Source organism: Micropterus dolomieu, linkage group LG21, assembly GCF_021292245.1.
Source record: "Micropterus dolomieu isolate WLL.071019.BEF.003 ecotype Adirondacks linkage group LG21, ASM2129224v1, whole genome shotgun sequence".
NCBI lineage: Eukaryota > Metazoa > Chordata > Actinopteri > Centrarchiformes > Centrarchidae > Micropterus > Micropterus dolomieu.
This window is the reverse complement of record NC_060170.1, coordinates 9,518,367-9,532,318: the sequence shown is the minus strand read 5'-3', so window position 1 is coordinate 9,532,318 and position 13,952 is coordinate 9,518,367. Positions and strand designations below refer to the sequence as shown.

At 41.1% G+C, this 13,952-nt stretch overlaps 1 protein-coding gene and 1 long non-coding RNA gene across 3 annotated transcripts; one reads left to right on the top strand and one right to left on the bottom strand.

The window, feature by feature from the left end:
• The first annotated feature begins 561 nt into the window (after positions 1–561).
• ascc2 (activating signal cointegrator 1 complex subunit 2) lies at positions 562–13,518 on the top strand. 2 transcript variants are annotated; one of them, XM_046033708.1, is made up of 19 exons: positions 562–689; positions 1,804–1,912; positions 2,040–2,198; positions 2,354–2,527; positions 2,595–2,751; positions 2,880–2,947; positions 3,099–3,209; positions 5,356–5,468; positions 6,290–6,364; positions 6,447–6,551; positions 6,641–6,709; positions 6,865–6,939; positions 7,781–8,033; positions 8,590–8,786; positions 9,111–9,230; positions 10,846–11,073; positions 11,229–11,319; positions 11,899–11,990; positions 12,353–13,518. In XM_046033708.1, exons 2-19 carry the CDS (start codon positions 1,829–1,831, stop codon positions 12,522–12,524), a joined length of 2,343 nt encoding a protein of 780 aa, XP_045889664.1. In that variant the 5' UTR covers positions 562–689; positions 1,804–1,828; the 3' UTR covers positions 12,525–13,518. The 2 variants fall into 2 exon arrangements, with proteins under 2 accessions (XP_045889664.1, XP_045889665.1); XM_046033709.1 differs by having other exon boundaries at positions 642–689; positions 2,622–2,751.
• Positions 8,264–10,575, bottom strand: LOC123959596. Its single transcript, XR_006822347.1, has 2 exons — positions 10,310–10,575; positions 8,264–9,215 (listed from the first exon to the last, which is right to left on the bottom strand). It is a non-coding gene; the product is annotated as an uncharacterized LOC123959596 (long non-coding RNA).
• Positions 13,519–13,952: the final 434 nt, after the last annotated feature.

Genomic DNA, 13,952 nt, shown 5'->3' with positions numbered 1-13,952 from the left:
CAGTCATTGTTTAGGTCATCTTACGGATCCTTCTGTACCACCATATGTTTACTGTGATATTTTCTAGTTTTGAGCCTCTTATAAGTTTAAGCTGAATGTAGTCATCAGCTGACTTAATTGCAATGACTCCATAGCTGTGTTGGAATCCATGTCGTTCCAAATCTTTTGCCAAAATCTTCCTTTGTTTACTACAAATAAGTTACATTTGCTTTGATAACTGCAGTCATCAGTCCAAACCCATAATAGAAGTAATCCAGGGGATACCTGTCTATTCCAAGTTAAAACAATAGATATTGCAACATAGTGCGACATACAATTTTTGTATTGGCTGGTGTGTATCTGCCAATAATTGTAGAGAAGATAAATAAAACAACGAGGGTTTCTGCTTTTTCCCCATTTGCATACATGAATGATATTTTCCCATCATTATGTTTAAGTATTTCTGCTTTACACTAATAACATGGTTCTATGTTACATCCATGAGTGTTGTTTTTTTTCTGCCACAGGGGGGCGGTAAAGACATTCAAATTGAATTGTTTTGCGCATGCGTCATGCCCAAAAAAAACCCAACATGTCACTTCCTGGCCCAACACAGGTGATTAGAAAACGTTTGGAAACTGAAACTGATGAAAGCCGTGACGACTTTGATGAGATGGCTTGAAAAGAGTTACATGCACTCCATTTAAGAGGTGAGCAGATTTATTAACTTGTGCCCAGTACAATTATTACATAAGAGTCACAAAAGGACGTTTATGAGTGACCGGCTGGTTAGCCACGTTACATTTACGTTAGCCTCCCTCCATTCATTGACGTGCTGTCAGTTATGTTTAACTTAGTAAACAGCGGAGAGCTAGCAAGTTGTCTTACCAGACTATACATCGTATTTCAGTCAGAAGTTAGCTAATTACATCGCATGGAATCTGTAACATCGGTGGTCATCAGATTACTAAATTACTTTCCATCGGCATTGGTAACTTAACTTACATTGGTTGAACGAGTTAACTAACCAGAGTGGCTGTTTGTAGCTAAAGTTTTACTAGCATGAAAACAACTGCTTTTAGCTGACTAACGGTGGCTGCCTTTAGTTGAGCAGTCCACACACTTGATAACTGTTTATCTCAACAGGAGGTGAAGGATGAGAATTGGTCCTGCTGATGTTAAAATGAAGCTGTTAGAAAAATGTGACGCTGTTACTTGTCCAATATGTGGATAAAATTCCCCCATACATAGATGTTCGCACACTGTCAGCTTACAGCGAACCTTAACATATTTTATAGATATTAATAGATAGCTATACCGTCTGTCTGTGTATGTAGCCACAGACTACATCCGATGTATTATATGTGTCTTGATGTCTTGTTTGTGAACAGTATCTGCACAGCATAAGTTTATATTGTCTGTATTGTTCGAAGTTTTTGGGATTGAAGCATTTCAGTATAAGCAAAAGATAGTAAAGTAGCAAATGATAATAAAGGATCTAATGTGACTTTGGCAGTTTTATAGTATAACTATAGTATAGTCCTTGGATGTATAGCATACTCCATGAATATTCAATTGAGAAACTTGGCAGTGTCTGTTTTTTTTTTGTGTGTGTGACTAATCTAGTGAACAAAATACCTGAAAAATCAAATTATACTCTCTTACATTAAAACAACAACCCTGTACATTTAATATTGCCATAAAGCAATGCTGCTTATTGATTTGCACATAATGATCAAAATTAGAGAAGTTAAAGCGAGAGATTGACACATAATCTCACTGTAGTAGTAGTCTTGATTTCTTTGTGTTGTTACAATTTTTTAGAAAAAGAAACAGAGAGGGAGAAGCTATGGCATGCGCCCAAGTGCCACTGGATGAGCAGCAGGTGACCGAGCTTGGCCCCCAGGGAAAAGAGCACACACTGCCTGCACTGGTGAGTCATATCACCTTGTTTTGTACAGAAATACACTCCAACAGCAGTCTGTGGTGTACTTGGAATAATAACCTTCCACACAGACCAGTTCATCAGAATCATACCTTGTGCTTTTATTTCATACCAGCACCCAATCAGGAAGGAAGATCGCTGTTTTGTGCCTTACAAGCCCCCGCCAGAAGACGGCTCTCCCACTGAGGTGGAGGAGTTTTTGGAACATGCCAGATTCATCACAGAGGACCTGGAGTGGCTGCTTGCTCTGCCCCATGACAAGTTCTGGTGTCAGGTAAGGTACTGGTAACATGTGAACATCTCGCTGAGCCGCTTTTCCTTTTCTGTTCACTTAGCCACAAAATTAATGTAAATAAATGTATTTACACTAGATTCAGTGATGGCAGCTTTCCTTCTTGTATTCATCTCCTCTCCTGTCTCTTCCACCAGGTGGTGTTTGATGAGTCTCTGCAGAGGTGCCTAGATTCATACCTGCATCACGCTCCTCGCGGGCTCGACCTCGCCACCCTGCCCGCCTCCCCGGCGGTGGCCGACATGCAGCGCTCTGTCCACAGGGCGGTCTTCTTGACCTTCCTCAGGATGGCCACATATAAAGAGTCCAAGGTAGGAGCAGCTCCAAATATGAACTCCAGAGAGGGAATAATGACCTACTAATCTCTAGAAATACTAGTGTTGTGTTTGTGCACCTCTGTCACAGGAGAACTTCCTCACCCCGGCTGTGTTTGGAGAGATTATCTATAATAACTTTCTGTTTGACATTCCCAAAATTCTGGATCTATGTGTGCTCTTTGGAAAGGGCAACAGCCAGCTGCTGCACAAGATGATAGGTGAGCTGTTTGTTAAGGTTCAGTTTAAATCATCAAAGGGTATTTTTATCAAGAATGTGTATGTTAGGTTTTCCCCTTTGTTTATCACGCTTTGTTAACTTTCATAATGATGTCCTTTTTTTTTTTAGAGAACATCTTTACCCAGCAGCCGTCTTACTACAGTGACCTGGATGAGACGGTGCCCACTGTGTTACAGGTAATTAATAAATGAGTGTAAGGTTGTGTTTGGGTTCAATAAAAGTGAATTGAAGATGCCTCAGTCAAAAAAAATGCTATTTAGAGTAAATTGTAAATGTCTTTCTGTGGGATTATAGATTATTTTCCTCCTCTCTCTCCGTCACCTTCAGGTGTTTGACACTATCCTAGATAAATGTGGCCTGCAGTGTGAAGGAGCCACAGCAATGGAGCCGATGAAGCTGAACGCACACAAACCCACTGCCATGACCATGAACCAGCAGGTCAGACAAACACACACATCTCTGTTCATCTCTGCATGTGATACTGGTGAACTAATAAAACTATTTATGATGTATGTTGGCACGAGCCCGTTCTCAGATATAAATATCATACAGATTTAAAAAGGCGGTTCTGACGTGATAACATCTTAATTATTGATAAATCAATTTGTTTTTAAAATGTGGAGGACGACTTTCTACTATAAGCCCCAGTGAATAAATCCCGCTTTCCTTAGAAACTAGACTGATCAGCCTTATTAGGAAAACTGTTTCTTTAAATGGAGGAATTGAAAACTTGTCAGCAAGACAACACGGCACTGAGCAGTATTTACTGTTACATAGATCCAAAGATCAAAATTGAATTAATCTGTAAAAGGAGTATAGTTTCTCAGCAAGATTGAGAATTGCATTGACCCCATGCACAATTTACACAAATACAAATAAATCTTTAGAAGACAGTGATAATAGTTCAGCCCAGCAATGGACATAATTACAGATGAGTCTACAGCGTTTCTCCTGTTGGAACACTTCGATGACTGACGGATGTTGGTGTGGTGGCTGAAGTAAGTAACGTGTCTGCGTGTGCGTGCGCGCATGTGTGATGGCTGTGGACACACAACACATACAGCAGCAGAACAATGTGTAGAGTTTTACAAGTGTAGGTAACACTGTCCTCAATGGGTCTGTCAGGTAACACCTGCACATGGCTTAAAAATTATGAGTGATTGAACCCAGGCCAATGGGTTGATGCTGATGCTGCAAAGTAAAAGTTCCTCAAGGTTCAATATGAGTCCCTTGTTGTTTACTGTCCACTGTTAGGAACTGTAAATATCATTTTTATGCAGACGACACAGTCATTTATGCTACTGCCCCATCCTATGCTCAAGCACTTGCTCTTCTTCAGTCAGACTTTTTTTAATTCTACAAAAATCTCTTATTGATCCGAAGCTGGTACTGAATTTAAGTAAAACTAAATATATACTCTTTTCTTCCACGTCCAGAAAACAAGACTTGGATGAGCTTAAAATTAGGACACTGGATGTACTGTTATAGAACAATTTCTAGCATACAAATTCCTTGGTATTTGGCTGGATGAACATCTTACTTTTAAAACACATCTTACTGTTTTGGTGAGGAAGCTAAGAGTGAAGATTGGTTTATTCTACAGAAATAAATCATGTCTGTCTTATCAGCATAGAATTGACATTGTAGAAGCTACTTTCATGTCAGTACTTGACTATGGCGATGTACTGTATATGTATGCTCCAGCTGCAGTGCTTGATGCAGTTTATCATGCTGCCTTGCGCTTTATTATGGGTGCCAATTTCAGCACACACCATTGTGTACTGTACTTGCTTCTTCGCCAGGAGAACTAGGCACTGGTTATTATTCGGCTATAACGCATAAACTTCCCAGCTATCTGACCGCTAAAATAAATTGGAAAGTCAGTGGTTATCAGACACGCTCAAAAGATTGGTTAGTCTTGGAAAATTCCTCAAGCCCATTCATGTAATTGTTACCTGTAAATTGTCTGTTGTTTTTTTTTTTAAATTATATATATTTATATCTGTTATGAATATTTGTGTCTGTCTGTTTGCTGTACACAAGGCTCAGCAGTAAAAGAGACCCTGGTCTCAGCCTGATTCTCTGTATAAATAAAAGTGAAAAAAAGACAAAAAAACCCCTGAGAGCTTCAGTTCACAATCTATAAGCAAGTTACACAGACAAACCATCCCCATTCTCCCCACATCATGCTTTGAGCTAAACGTCAACATACCCTGCATTCGCTATAAAGCGATTTTCTTCAATCAAATTTCCCTCAGCGCTCTCAGACAGGCTGAAAAATCTCCAGAGCACTGTTACAGCCTTCCCCCCATGTTGTCATTCAAAGCGGAGTAATCCAACACGGTTTTAATGAAACAAAAATATAAAGCAGTAATACTAACCGTCTGGATTTGTAACGTGGTTTATTATTGAGCTGCTAACCATTTCAGACACTGATATATTCAAATGAATTGAAATAAATGTTGTTTGTAGGTGTTGCTGTGTTGATTGGTTTCTCTGTTTTTTTTTAAATGCAGTCAGCATTGTCTAACTTCCACAATACTGCTTCATGTCATTGATAATTTGTTTTTCTTTTCTGTCCTAGGATCTTGTAGATCTTATTCTGTACCTGTGTGACTCCACCACCACCATCCATGCCTTCCTGGACATCTTCCCCGCCGCCTGCTCCAGCTTCCACTCCCATGGTTTCCTTAGCAGGTAGACAGGCGAAGTAAACTGGCAGTATCGCCACTCATAGTGAGCCACACCTTCGCAAAAGCTTTTCACTAGGGCTGACCGATTTTGGAAAATAATCTTTTTATCAATATTGCGATTTAATACGCAATTAATTTTTATGCTCTTTACCTACCAACACAATATTAGCTAGATAGAACTACGCTGTTCTTTCTTGTGGGTCAGGCCTGTGTTATGATGAATTAGGTAGAATTATTATTATGAGCAATGGTGGAGAAGATATATCAAATTATAATAATATGAGAAAGATAATTTGAGTCAAGTCATGGCATTAAATAATGATATAATATCATAAGGTCGGCCTACCAACAGACCACAAGAAAAACTAAGTTCAGTTTGGTTTGAAACGCCGTTTCACAGATATTTCCTGAGCTGACTGGTGGCTGTGTGTGTGACGCAGGCGCCGATCGCCACAACACGCTTACCTTACTGTACGTGTCTTTCTGTTGGGCATTTTTCCTGTCCATCAAAGCCGCGGATGACCCGACGATTTCACCCACCACCAAGTTACCCGCGGTTGGCGGGTGCTACTTTCATTCCCAGTGTGACACTAAAGTTTATGTAGTGTCAGCTTCTGTCAAGCTTAAGGCCAGCGTACAACAAGAGGGCAAGGTACAGCGTAACGTGCATCAACTTCGTCTGCAGACTGCTTTTCTCTTGGGTGTCATGTGACCAGAGTGTAATCGCAGCCTTTGCTCTCGTTTTATTACATCGTGATAATATCGCAAATGCTATTAATCTTTCAGCCCTACTTCTCACCATCATTTTGTTTTCTCTCCCGGCAGACTGACCTCGTTTTATGAGACCACTGTGCCTGACCTTGAAAAGGCGGTTAGGAAGAGGAACTTTGATGATAAAGGGTGAGTTTCTGCTACTTACTTGTGTACCAAACTTTCAATTATAAATGATTGTAAATAATCTCCCAAACCCTCCTTCCTTTAGTCTTCAGGAGGACTTGTGGAAGAGGTTGTCCCACTCCTGTCGTAAGATGGTGGAGACGGCTCACCTGCTGCTTCATCACACCTGCCTACAGCCAATCCTGGAGGGGTGAGACGTCCAAACTCTCAGCGTGCATCTTTGCAGAATTAGCATTACTCATACACATGCTAATTCTGCTGATGTTTGTTGCTTTGCAGGGGAGAAAACATGTTAACATTTGCAGAGGAGCTCCTGCAACATTTCACATCTTTTCTAACTGAGAAAAGGTAAAATTACCAGTTAAGATCAGGGGTCGCCTCCAAGGCTCCGGGGAGGTTATTAGTTGGTCCCCATTAAATCTCAGAAGTGGTTGGTGTAATTTTAAAGGGCAGTGACAAAGTGAATGAAGGGGTTCGATCTTTTTGTTTCTTTGTCCTTGCAGGTTCTTGTCAGACTATGATGAGCATTTCCCCATCGCAGACGACGTCAGCCTCCTGCAACAGGCCCTCCCTGTCATGTATCCTTACCAGCTTTACAGCAATAACATTGAATAAACAGACTTTCAGACGGGAGCCGTCGCCTTCAGTAAATGATGGGAGCCAGCCTATGTACTTACTTCGTTCGTGACTGACACATCACTACTTTTATATTAAATTTTCATGCTCTTATCTTTTTTGTATTATTCTTTACACTTGTTAAAGCACTTTGTAACTTGTTTTTGAAAAGTGCTCTACAAATAAGGATTATTATTATTATTATTATTACTTCAGCCCACATAGGGCTCGCTCTCCCCAGCAAGAGCCTCGCCAAGACCCCCACCTCCCTTTCGCTGTGACTCGTCTTCTCAAAGTCGCCCGTCTAGTGCTTTGCGGCCTGGGGCAGAATGCTCTAGGCATCAGAGGCAGATGGTACAACGTCTAACAGCAGGATGAGAGGCTAGTACACCACTGTCCTCCCTCCAGAAGTTATTCTCCATTGTTTCTCATCATGCCTTCTTTGCCACTCACCGATACGATTGAAACCGCTCTTTGCTCTGATTGGTCGTTTTCTTCAGGAAGTGGTGGATTCTTGCAAATGGCATTATGAGCAGCAGGAGGGGACAGAGCAATCAGATTTTTTTCACAGACTTTCTCATGGACTACTTTCAGGATGTAGTGACATTTTTAGCAAATATGAGAAAAGGTTGTTTTTAAAAGATTTCCTTACTGCAGATTTAATAGATTAATCCAGAAAATAATAGCGTTTGTTGCAGCCCTAATCAAGTCAGAATGGTCTCAAAGCCAGACTTGAATTAGTAGCAGACAGTAATGCCTATACTCTTTAGTTGTATCATTTCCTTAACCGCCTGCTTCCCTCAGAGATGAGACCCGGACGTCCTACCTGCTCGAGGGAGTGAGAAGTGCCTGGGATAGTGTGGGGCGACGGAAACCACAGAGCCAGATTCAGAACAAAGTCCCCTCTGCGATGCCAGCCTATCAGGGAGCAGCAGGCGGTGCCGCTGCCGCCGCCTCTTCGGGTGGCTTTAAACTTAAGGAGGGCCGAGAGCCAGAGAGAGCAGAGGACCTGATGGGAGCAAAGGCCATGTTGGATGTTCCTCGAAAAGGAAACAATGTGAGTTCTGTCTTTTTTACAGGTAATTTAATGAGAGCTCAGTGTCCTGTATTCCTTATCACTGGTTACCAGTTACACATAATGTCATTTGTTTGTTTATGTTAAGGTCAAATGCAGGGCAGCAACTAACTCTTATTTTATTTATCAATAATGATTATTTTAATTACAAGAAATCTAAATACCTAACAGATTAGTTTTAGCTGCTGGAAACTGAGTACAGCGAGGAGAGAAATTTGACTAAAGGAATAAAACAAATGGGACTACATTTAGAACTGGTACATAGGGTCAGGCAAGTTTGTTTGTGTAGCATTTTTCAAATGCTAAGGAAAAGGTGCTTAATCTGAATTTTGCAAAGCATAAAATACATAAATAAATAAAGGTGTAAGAATACAAGTAATGGTGCATTACAGTGCAGAAAGAAAATTACATAAATTAGCCGAATGATAAAAGTGTGGTTTTCAAAGTAGCTGCAAATTTGGGGTGGGGGGGGATGGAGAGACAACCCAATCCGACTTTGTTACTGTACTTTATTATTTTGGGTGTTGTGTGTCATCAGGGTGCAGTGTGTACAGTGAGCGAGGCCGAGCTTGAGTCTCTGCTGTCGTGTATCAAGGACCTGCTGCCGGATTTGGGCGAAGGCTTCGTGCTGGCCTGCCTGGAGGAGTACGACTACAACTCTGAGCTGGTCATCAACAACATCCTGGAGGATCGCTTGGCCCCCAACCTGGACAAACTGGACCGAGCCATGCCAAGGTAAACACCATCATTCACTGGGAAGGCCTCTACATACAATTCTGCTATTTATATTCTGGATCGTGCTGCACCAAGAGTCCAAAGCTCAAAAATATTTTACATTAATATAAGATTGAGATGATCTCCTTTTAGAAGCTAAAATCTGTGAATCTTGCTAACTTAGTAATTAAACTGATAATCAAAAGTGTCACTGTTTACTGTACGAATCCAAAATGTGTTGTGCAGATCATTTGGGGTAAATGGAGTGGGCAATAAGTTAAGGGTGAATGAAAAATGAATCTTGTCATGATACTGCTGTGTTTGATTCGTCTTCTGTCCTTTCAGGCCAGTGAAGGAGGAGCTTCCAGATGTTCTGAGCATCAGATCCAACGTCTTTGATGATGATGAGTTCGACATCTTCCGCAGGGACCAGGTGGACATGTCCCGTATCTGGAAGGGCAGGAGGTTAGAACACACAGGAGACGCTCGCTAATCCAAAAATTAAAAACCCGGGGCGCAGGTTAGCTCAATAATAATAATAAAACCCCATGACTCCTTTTTATGCACTCACAGTTGCAAAATTTGAATAATAATGTAAACCACCAATATACTGGTGACAAAACCGAGTCTCTTACATGATTCATGTGCGTATAAAATCACTCAACTGTTTAATCAAAGCTAAGGACTTCCACATGTAACTACCTCTTTTTTTGAAAATCTGCCCTTTAAAACCCGACTGCCAGCCTGTATAACTGTACATATACAGTTGTGGTCAGAAGTTTACATGCACTTGTAAAGAGCGTGCTTTTGGTAGCCATCCACAAGCTTCTGATTGAATCTTTGACCATTCCTCATGACATATTTGGTACAGTTCAGCTAAATTTGTTGGTTTTCTGACACAACTTGTTTCTTCAGCACAGTCCACATGTGGGGTTTAAGTCAGGATTTGGGGAAGGCCCTTCTGAAACCTGAAGTCTAACCGGGTTTAGCCTTTCGTTTACCACTTTTGATACATGGTTGGGGTCAAAGTCCCGTTAAAACATCCACCTGTGTCCAATACCAAACCTTCTGCCTGATGATTTAAGATTTTCCTGAAGAATTTGGAGGTAATCCTCCTCCTTGATTATTCCATTGACTTTCTGTAAAGCACCAGTTTCACCAGCAGCGAAACAGGCCCAGAGCATAATACTGCCACCACCATGCTTAACAGTAGGTATGGTGTTTGTAGAGTTAAAGGCCCCGCTTCCTCTCCTCCAAACAGATTTCTGGTCATTGTGGCCAAATAGCTAAATTTTTTGTTTCATTTGACCACAGAGCTTTCCTCCAGAAGGCCTTTTCTTTGTCCATGCTTCCTTCTTGCACGGCAGCCCATGGCAATGTAAAAGACGATTAACTGTGGACACTGACATCTGTGTTCCAGCAGCTTCTAATTCATCGCAGACCTGCATTTTGGTGGTTCTTGGCTGACCCCTGACCATCCTGACCAGTTTTCTCTCAGCAGCAGTTGATAGCTTGTGTTTCTGCGCCGTACACTTTATACTTACAAACAGGTGTTTGTGCTGTGGATCTTAGGACCTGTAGCTGCTTTGAAATGGCTCTAAGTGACTTTCCTGACTTGTTCAAGTCAATGATCCGCTTTTTCAGATCCGTGCCGAGCTCGTTAGACTTTCCCATTGTTGCGTCTGTGGCTGAGTATAAAGAGTATATCAAACATGCCCGATTTAAGCGGGCTCAGAGAAGTCACCAGCTGTAGTCAATCATAATCACTCACAAGAAGTTAAGAGGGAATGTCACGTAGCAAACAACTTCATCACCAAAATGTATCATGTATATTCTTGACCTCAGTAGATTTGGTCACATTTTCAGGAGACTCATCATAAATTCATAAATGAACCAAAATTCATCACAAAGAGGTATAAAATTAGCTTTGTAGTAATTATTGGAAAGTCAAACTGCCATGACATGCATGTCCTTTACAAGTGTATGTAAACACAGCTGTACATGTATTTAAAGAAAGTGAAGACCAGGTGAGACTGTCAGAGGTCAAGTGTAACCTTGTGGTGTCTTCTTACTTTTGCAGGAAAGGTGAGAGCGCTCGAGAGATGCTGAACGACAAGCAGCACATAGCGGAGCAGAAAGCTCGTTACCAGGCCTACGAGACGGTGGTGGACGAGGTCATCATTGAACCTGGCGAAAGTGCAGCCACCTTCGGCCTGGATGACGACTACGATGACGAATACGATGACACCTACGACATGAACCAAGTGGGAGCTAATGACCTGGACGGAGACAGTTTACTGAACAGAAGGTAAATCGGTTACATTTTTTGTGTCTGTCTCTTAGATCGTGATCATTAATTTGGACAGGATGGAGTCTAAATTTGGAATATGTTGTTCTTGTGGTGGACGCTAATTGCATTCATTGTATGTTTTCCATTTTCACTTTGTTTTTGTTTTTCTGCAGGCCTTTCACTGTCCCGCAGATACTGAGAAAAGGAAACAAACCAGAGGATGAGGAGGAGGGTGAAGATGACGAGGAGGAAGAGACTTTACCGGTACTGAAACATTTAGAAATGAAACCGCAGATCCTACATTACAGGAGAAAAATATATTCCTTTTTGCCCTATTCCATTGATAAAGCTCATTGATGAGGCTTTACTGGAAAATATGACGGTCAATTTTGTTTTACCAGCAGTTGCAGGTACATTTTTGCATATATCCTAAATTAGGACTATTTGGAGTACACTGGTGTGATGTGTTAGACAGGAAGTGATGTGTTTTATACATAACTTTCAACTAGCCTTGGTGTAAATGGGTATTATTGTCTTTACACTTGTTAAAGCACTTTGTAACTTGTTTTTGAAAAGTGCTCTACAAATAAAGATTATTATTATTATTATTATTATAATGCCAACTTAAAGGCAATTATGTTAATAATGATGAATATAAAATAATCACTGACAACTTAATTACATTTATAAGATCTAAAAGCACCAGATTAACACACACTTCATCTGACGTAAGGGATTACCATTGCAAAGTTTGACCTTTTTTTTTTTTTTTTTTTTTTTTTTAGCTACAGTTTCTGTGTCTGCACGTTTTATTTTCTTTCATGTAAATCCATTTTCTTTCAGAACAATGTAAACAGGGACCAGTTTGTGCAGGATCCGGCTCTGCTGAGGGAGCGGGCTGAAGCTAGAAGAGCTGCCATGCAGCAAAGGAAAGGGTAAAGTCAATATTCAAAAAACTCTCACAAGAAGTTTCTTCGTGAAAACGAAACAATTCTAGACTTGACCATTTATAGATGGAGGGCGCTGTCTATTCAGATTGTAAAACACTGAGACAAATGTATGATTTGGGCTGGGACAAATTTATTATTTAAATAAAACTGACTATCAAATGATAAAAGCTACATTGAAATGAATTGACAAAAGTAGATCTGTCCAGTATACGGTAACCAGGAAAACCAATGTAAATTTTAACAATGTCTCAAGGTGTATATTTAAATTCTGAAACAGCACTGGTTAGAGGTTCACCTGGTGGGTCCATCAACACCTCTGTTGACTTCCCTTCATCCTTCTCTTCCAGTTTTCGACCGGAGCGTTCCAGTAATGTGGTGGGCCAACCCAAAGGCCAAGGACAAAACCAGGAGACATTACTGGACCGACGCAAAAAGGAGGCCAACAAGAGCCGCGTGTCAAATCACAACCGCCGCACAATGGCCGACCGCAAGAGGAACAAAGGCATGATCCCCTCTTGATCTGTATGACAGCCTGCTGCTCGAACCAAATCGACTGTTGGTAAGAGGACGGCAGGAAGGTGGCTGAGGTGCGAGTCAGTAAAGGGAAAGAGAAACGGGACTGTTGTTCTGGGTTAAAGGTTGTGAATTTGGTGCCCACATTTGTCCCCACGATAACACCATGGCCCTGAGGTGACCGTCTGTCCTCGAAGGAGAAGCCAAAGAAGATTTTCAGTTGTAGGGGAAAAGTTGCATAGTTTACAGAGTTTCTTTGGCATGGCCACATTTTGGCCTTTCGTGATCAGAAGTTGCTAAGCAGCTTGTTAAAATAAAACATCTGCTTTTAGTGTTTGAGCCTAAAGGGCGATCAGCTCTTTGGCCCAAAATATTTTATAGCTCATTAAAAAATCTCAAGTACGGAGGGTGAGCCACAGACGGAGCACAAAGAATAAGACCTTTAATTTGCCAAGTAACAAATCTGTTTATTATTAAGATCCAGAGTGATCGATCTTTGACATCATCATCGTCAAATGGACAACATAGGAATAAAAGGAAGCAAGTGTTTTGGCATTAGCTGGAAGAACAATTGCTGACCTGATGATCAAGTCTGGATCAGCAGCAGGCTGTGTTTCTCTTGCTACTCATCCTGTATGAGTAGCTTGTGTGAAAGCTGCTTGCACATAATGTTCAAGTGTATGCATGTGATGTCATCCACCCAGTTCACACCACTGTTGTCCAGCCTTCGTAAAAAAAACAAACATTTAAAAAAACAAAATCAACTCTGTGACCATCTCATAATGATGCTGATGTGTTTGGAAGCACGTGCTGCACAGAGGGCCGTCGAGTCTCTCAGACTAGCTGTGGGGAAACCACCTACATGTTGCCGTGCACACGCCATTTTCTATGAAGAGAGCAGATCTATCAGAGCATTTTGTAACAAAGAAAAAGCAGGTGTAATTGCTTTTCAGAGGTGACATTTAAAAAAACTAAATAAATACAAGAACACTGTTTCTGACATCCTTCGAGTTTGAGTCATCGCTGACAAAATGCCAAAATCAATTACACTAGATTTGACTTTTTCCTTTCACAGTAGTATTTGTTGGAGATGATTCAGGGTACCGCTGCACAGTTGAAGTGGAAATTACACATCCAGCAGCCAATTAGCGTAGCTTAGCACAAAGACTGAAAGCAGGTGGAAACAGCCGGCCTGGCTCTATCCAAAGGTAACAAAGTCGGCCTACCAGAGGTGCTGGTAGGTGAACTATTGCTTTAGCTCTAAGGCAGTGACAGCTGTGTTAAGTACAAAATTGTAATTGCAAATGATAAGATTTACATGTGCAACTGGAGGAGGACACACCATGTTTTTCGCATGATGTTTGAGATGAGCCTACCTACATGTTTAACATTGTTTAAAATGGTGCAAACTAAATTAGTACTGCTACTGTAACT

Bases quoted from the DNA above. Each gene is read 5' to 3' on its own strand.
- ascc2 (XM_046033708.1), top strand. From the start codon at position 1,829: ATGGCATGCGCCCAAGTGCCACTGGATGAGCAGCAGGTGACCGAGCTT. The intron at 2,528-2,594 runs GTAGGAGCAGCT...TAGAAATACTAG, and splicing joins CCACATATAAAGAGTCCAAG to TGTTGTGTTTGTGCACCTCT. The intron at 6,710-6,864 runs GTAAAATTACCA...TTGTCCTTGCAG, and splicing joins TCTTTTCTAACTGAGAAAAG to GTTCTTGTCAGACTATGATG.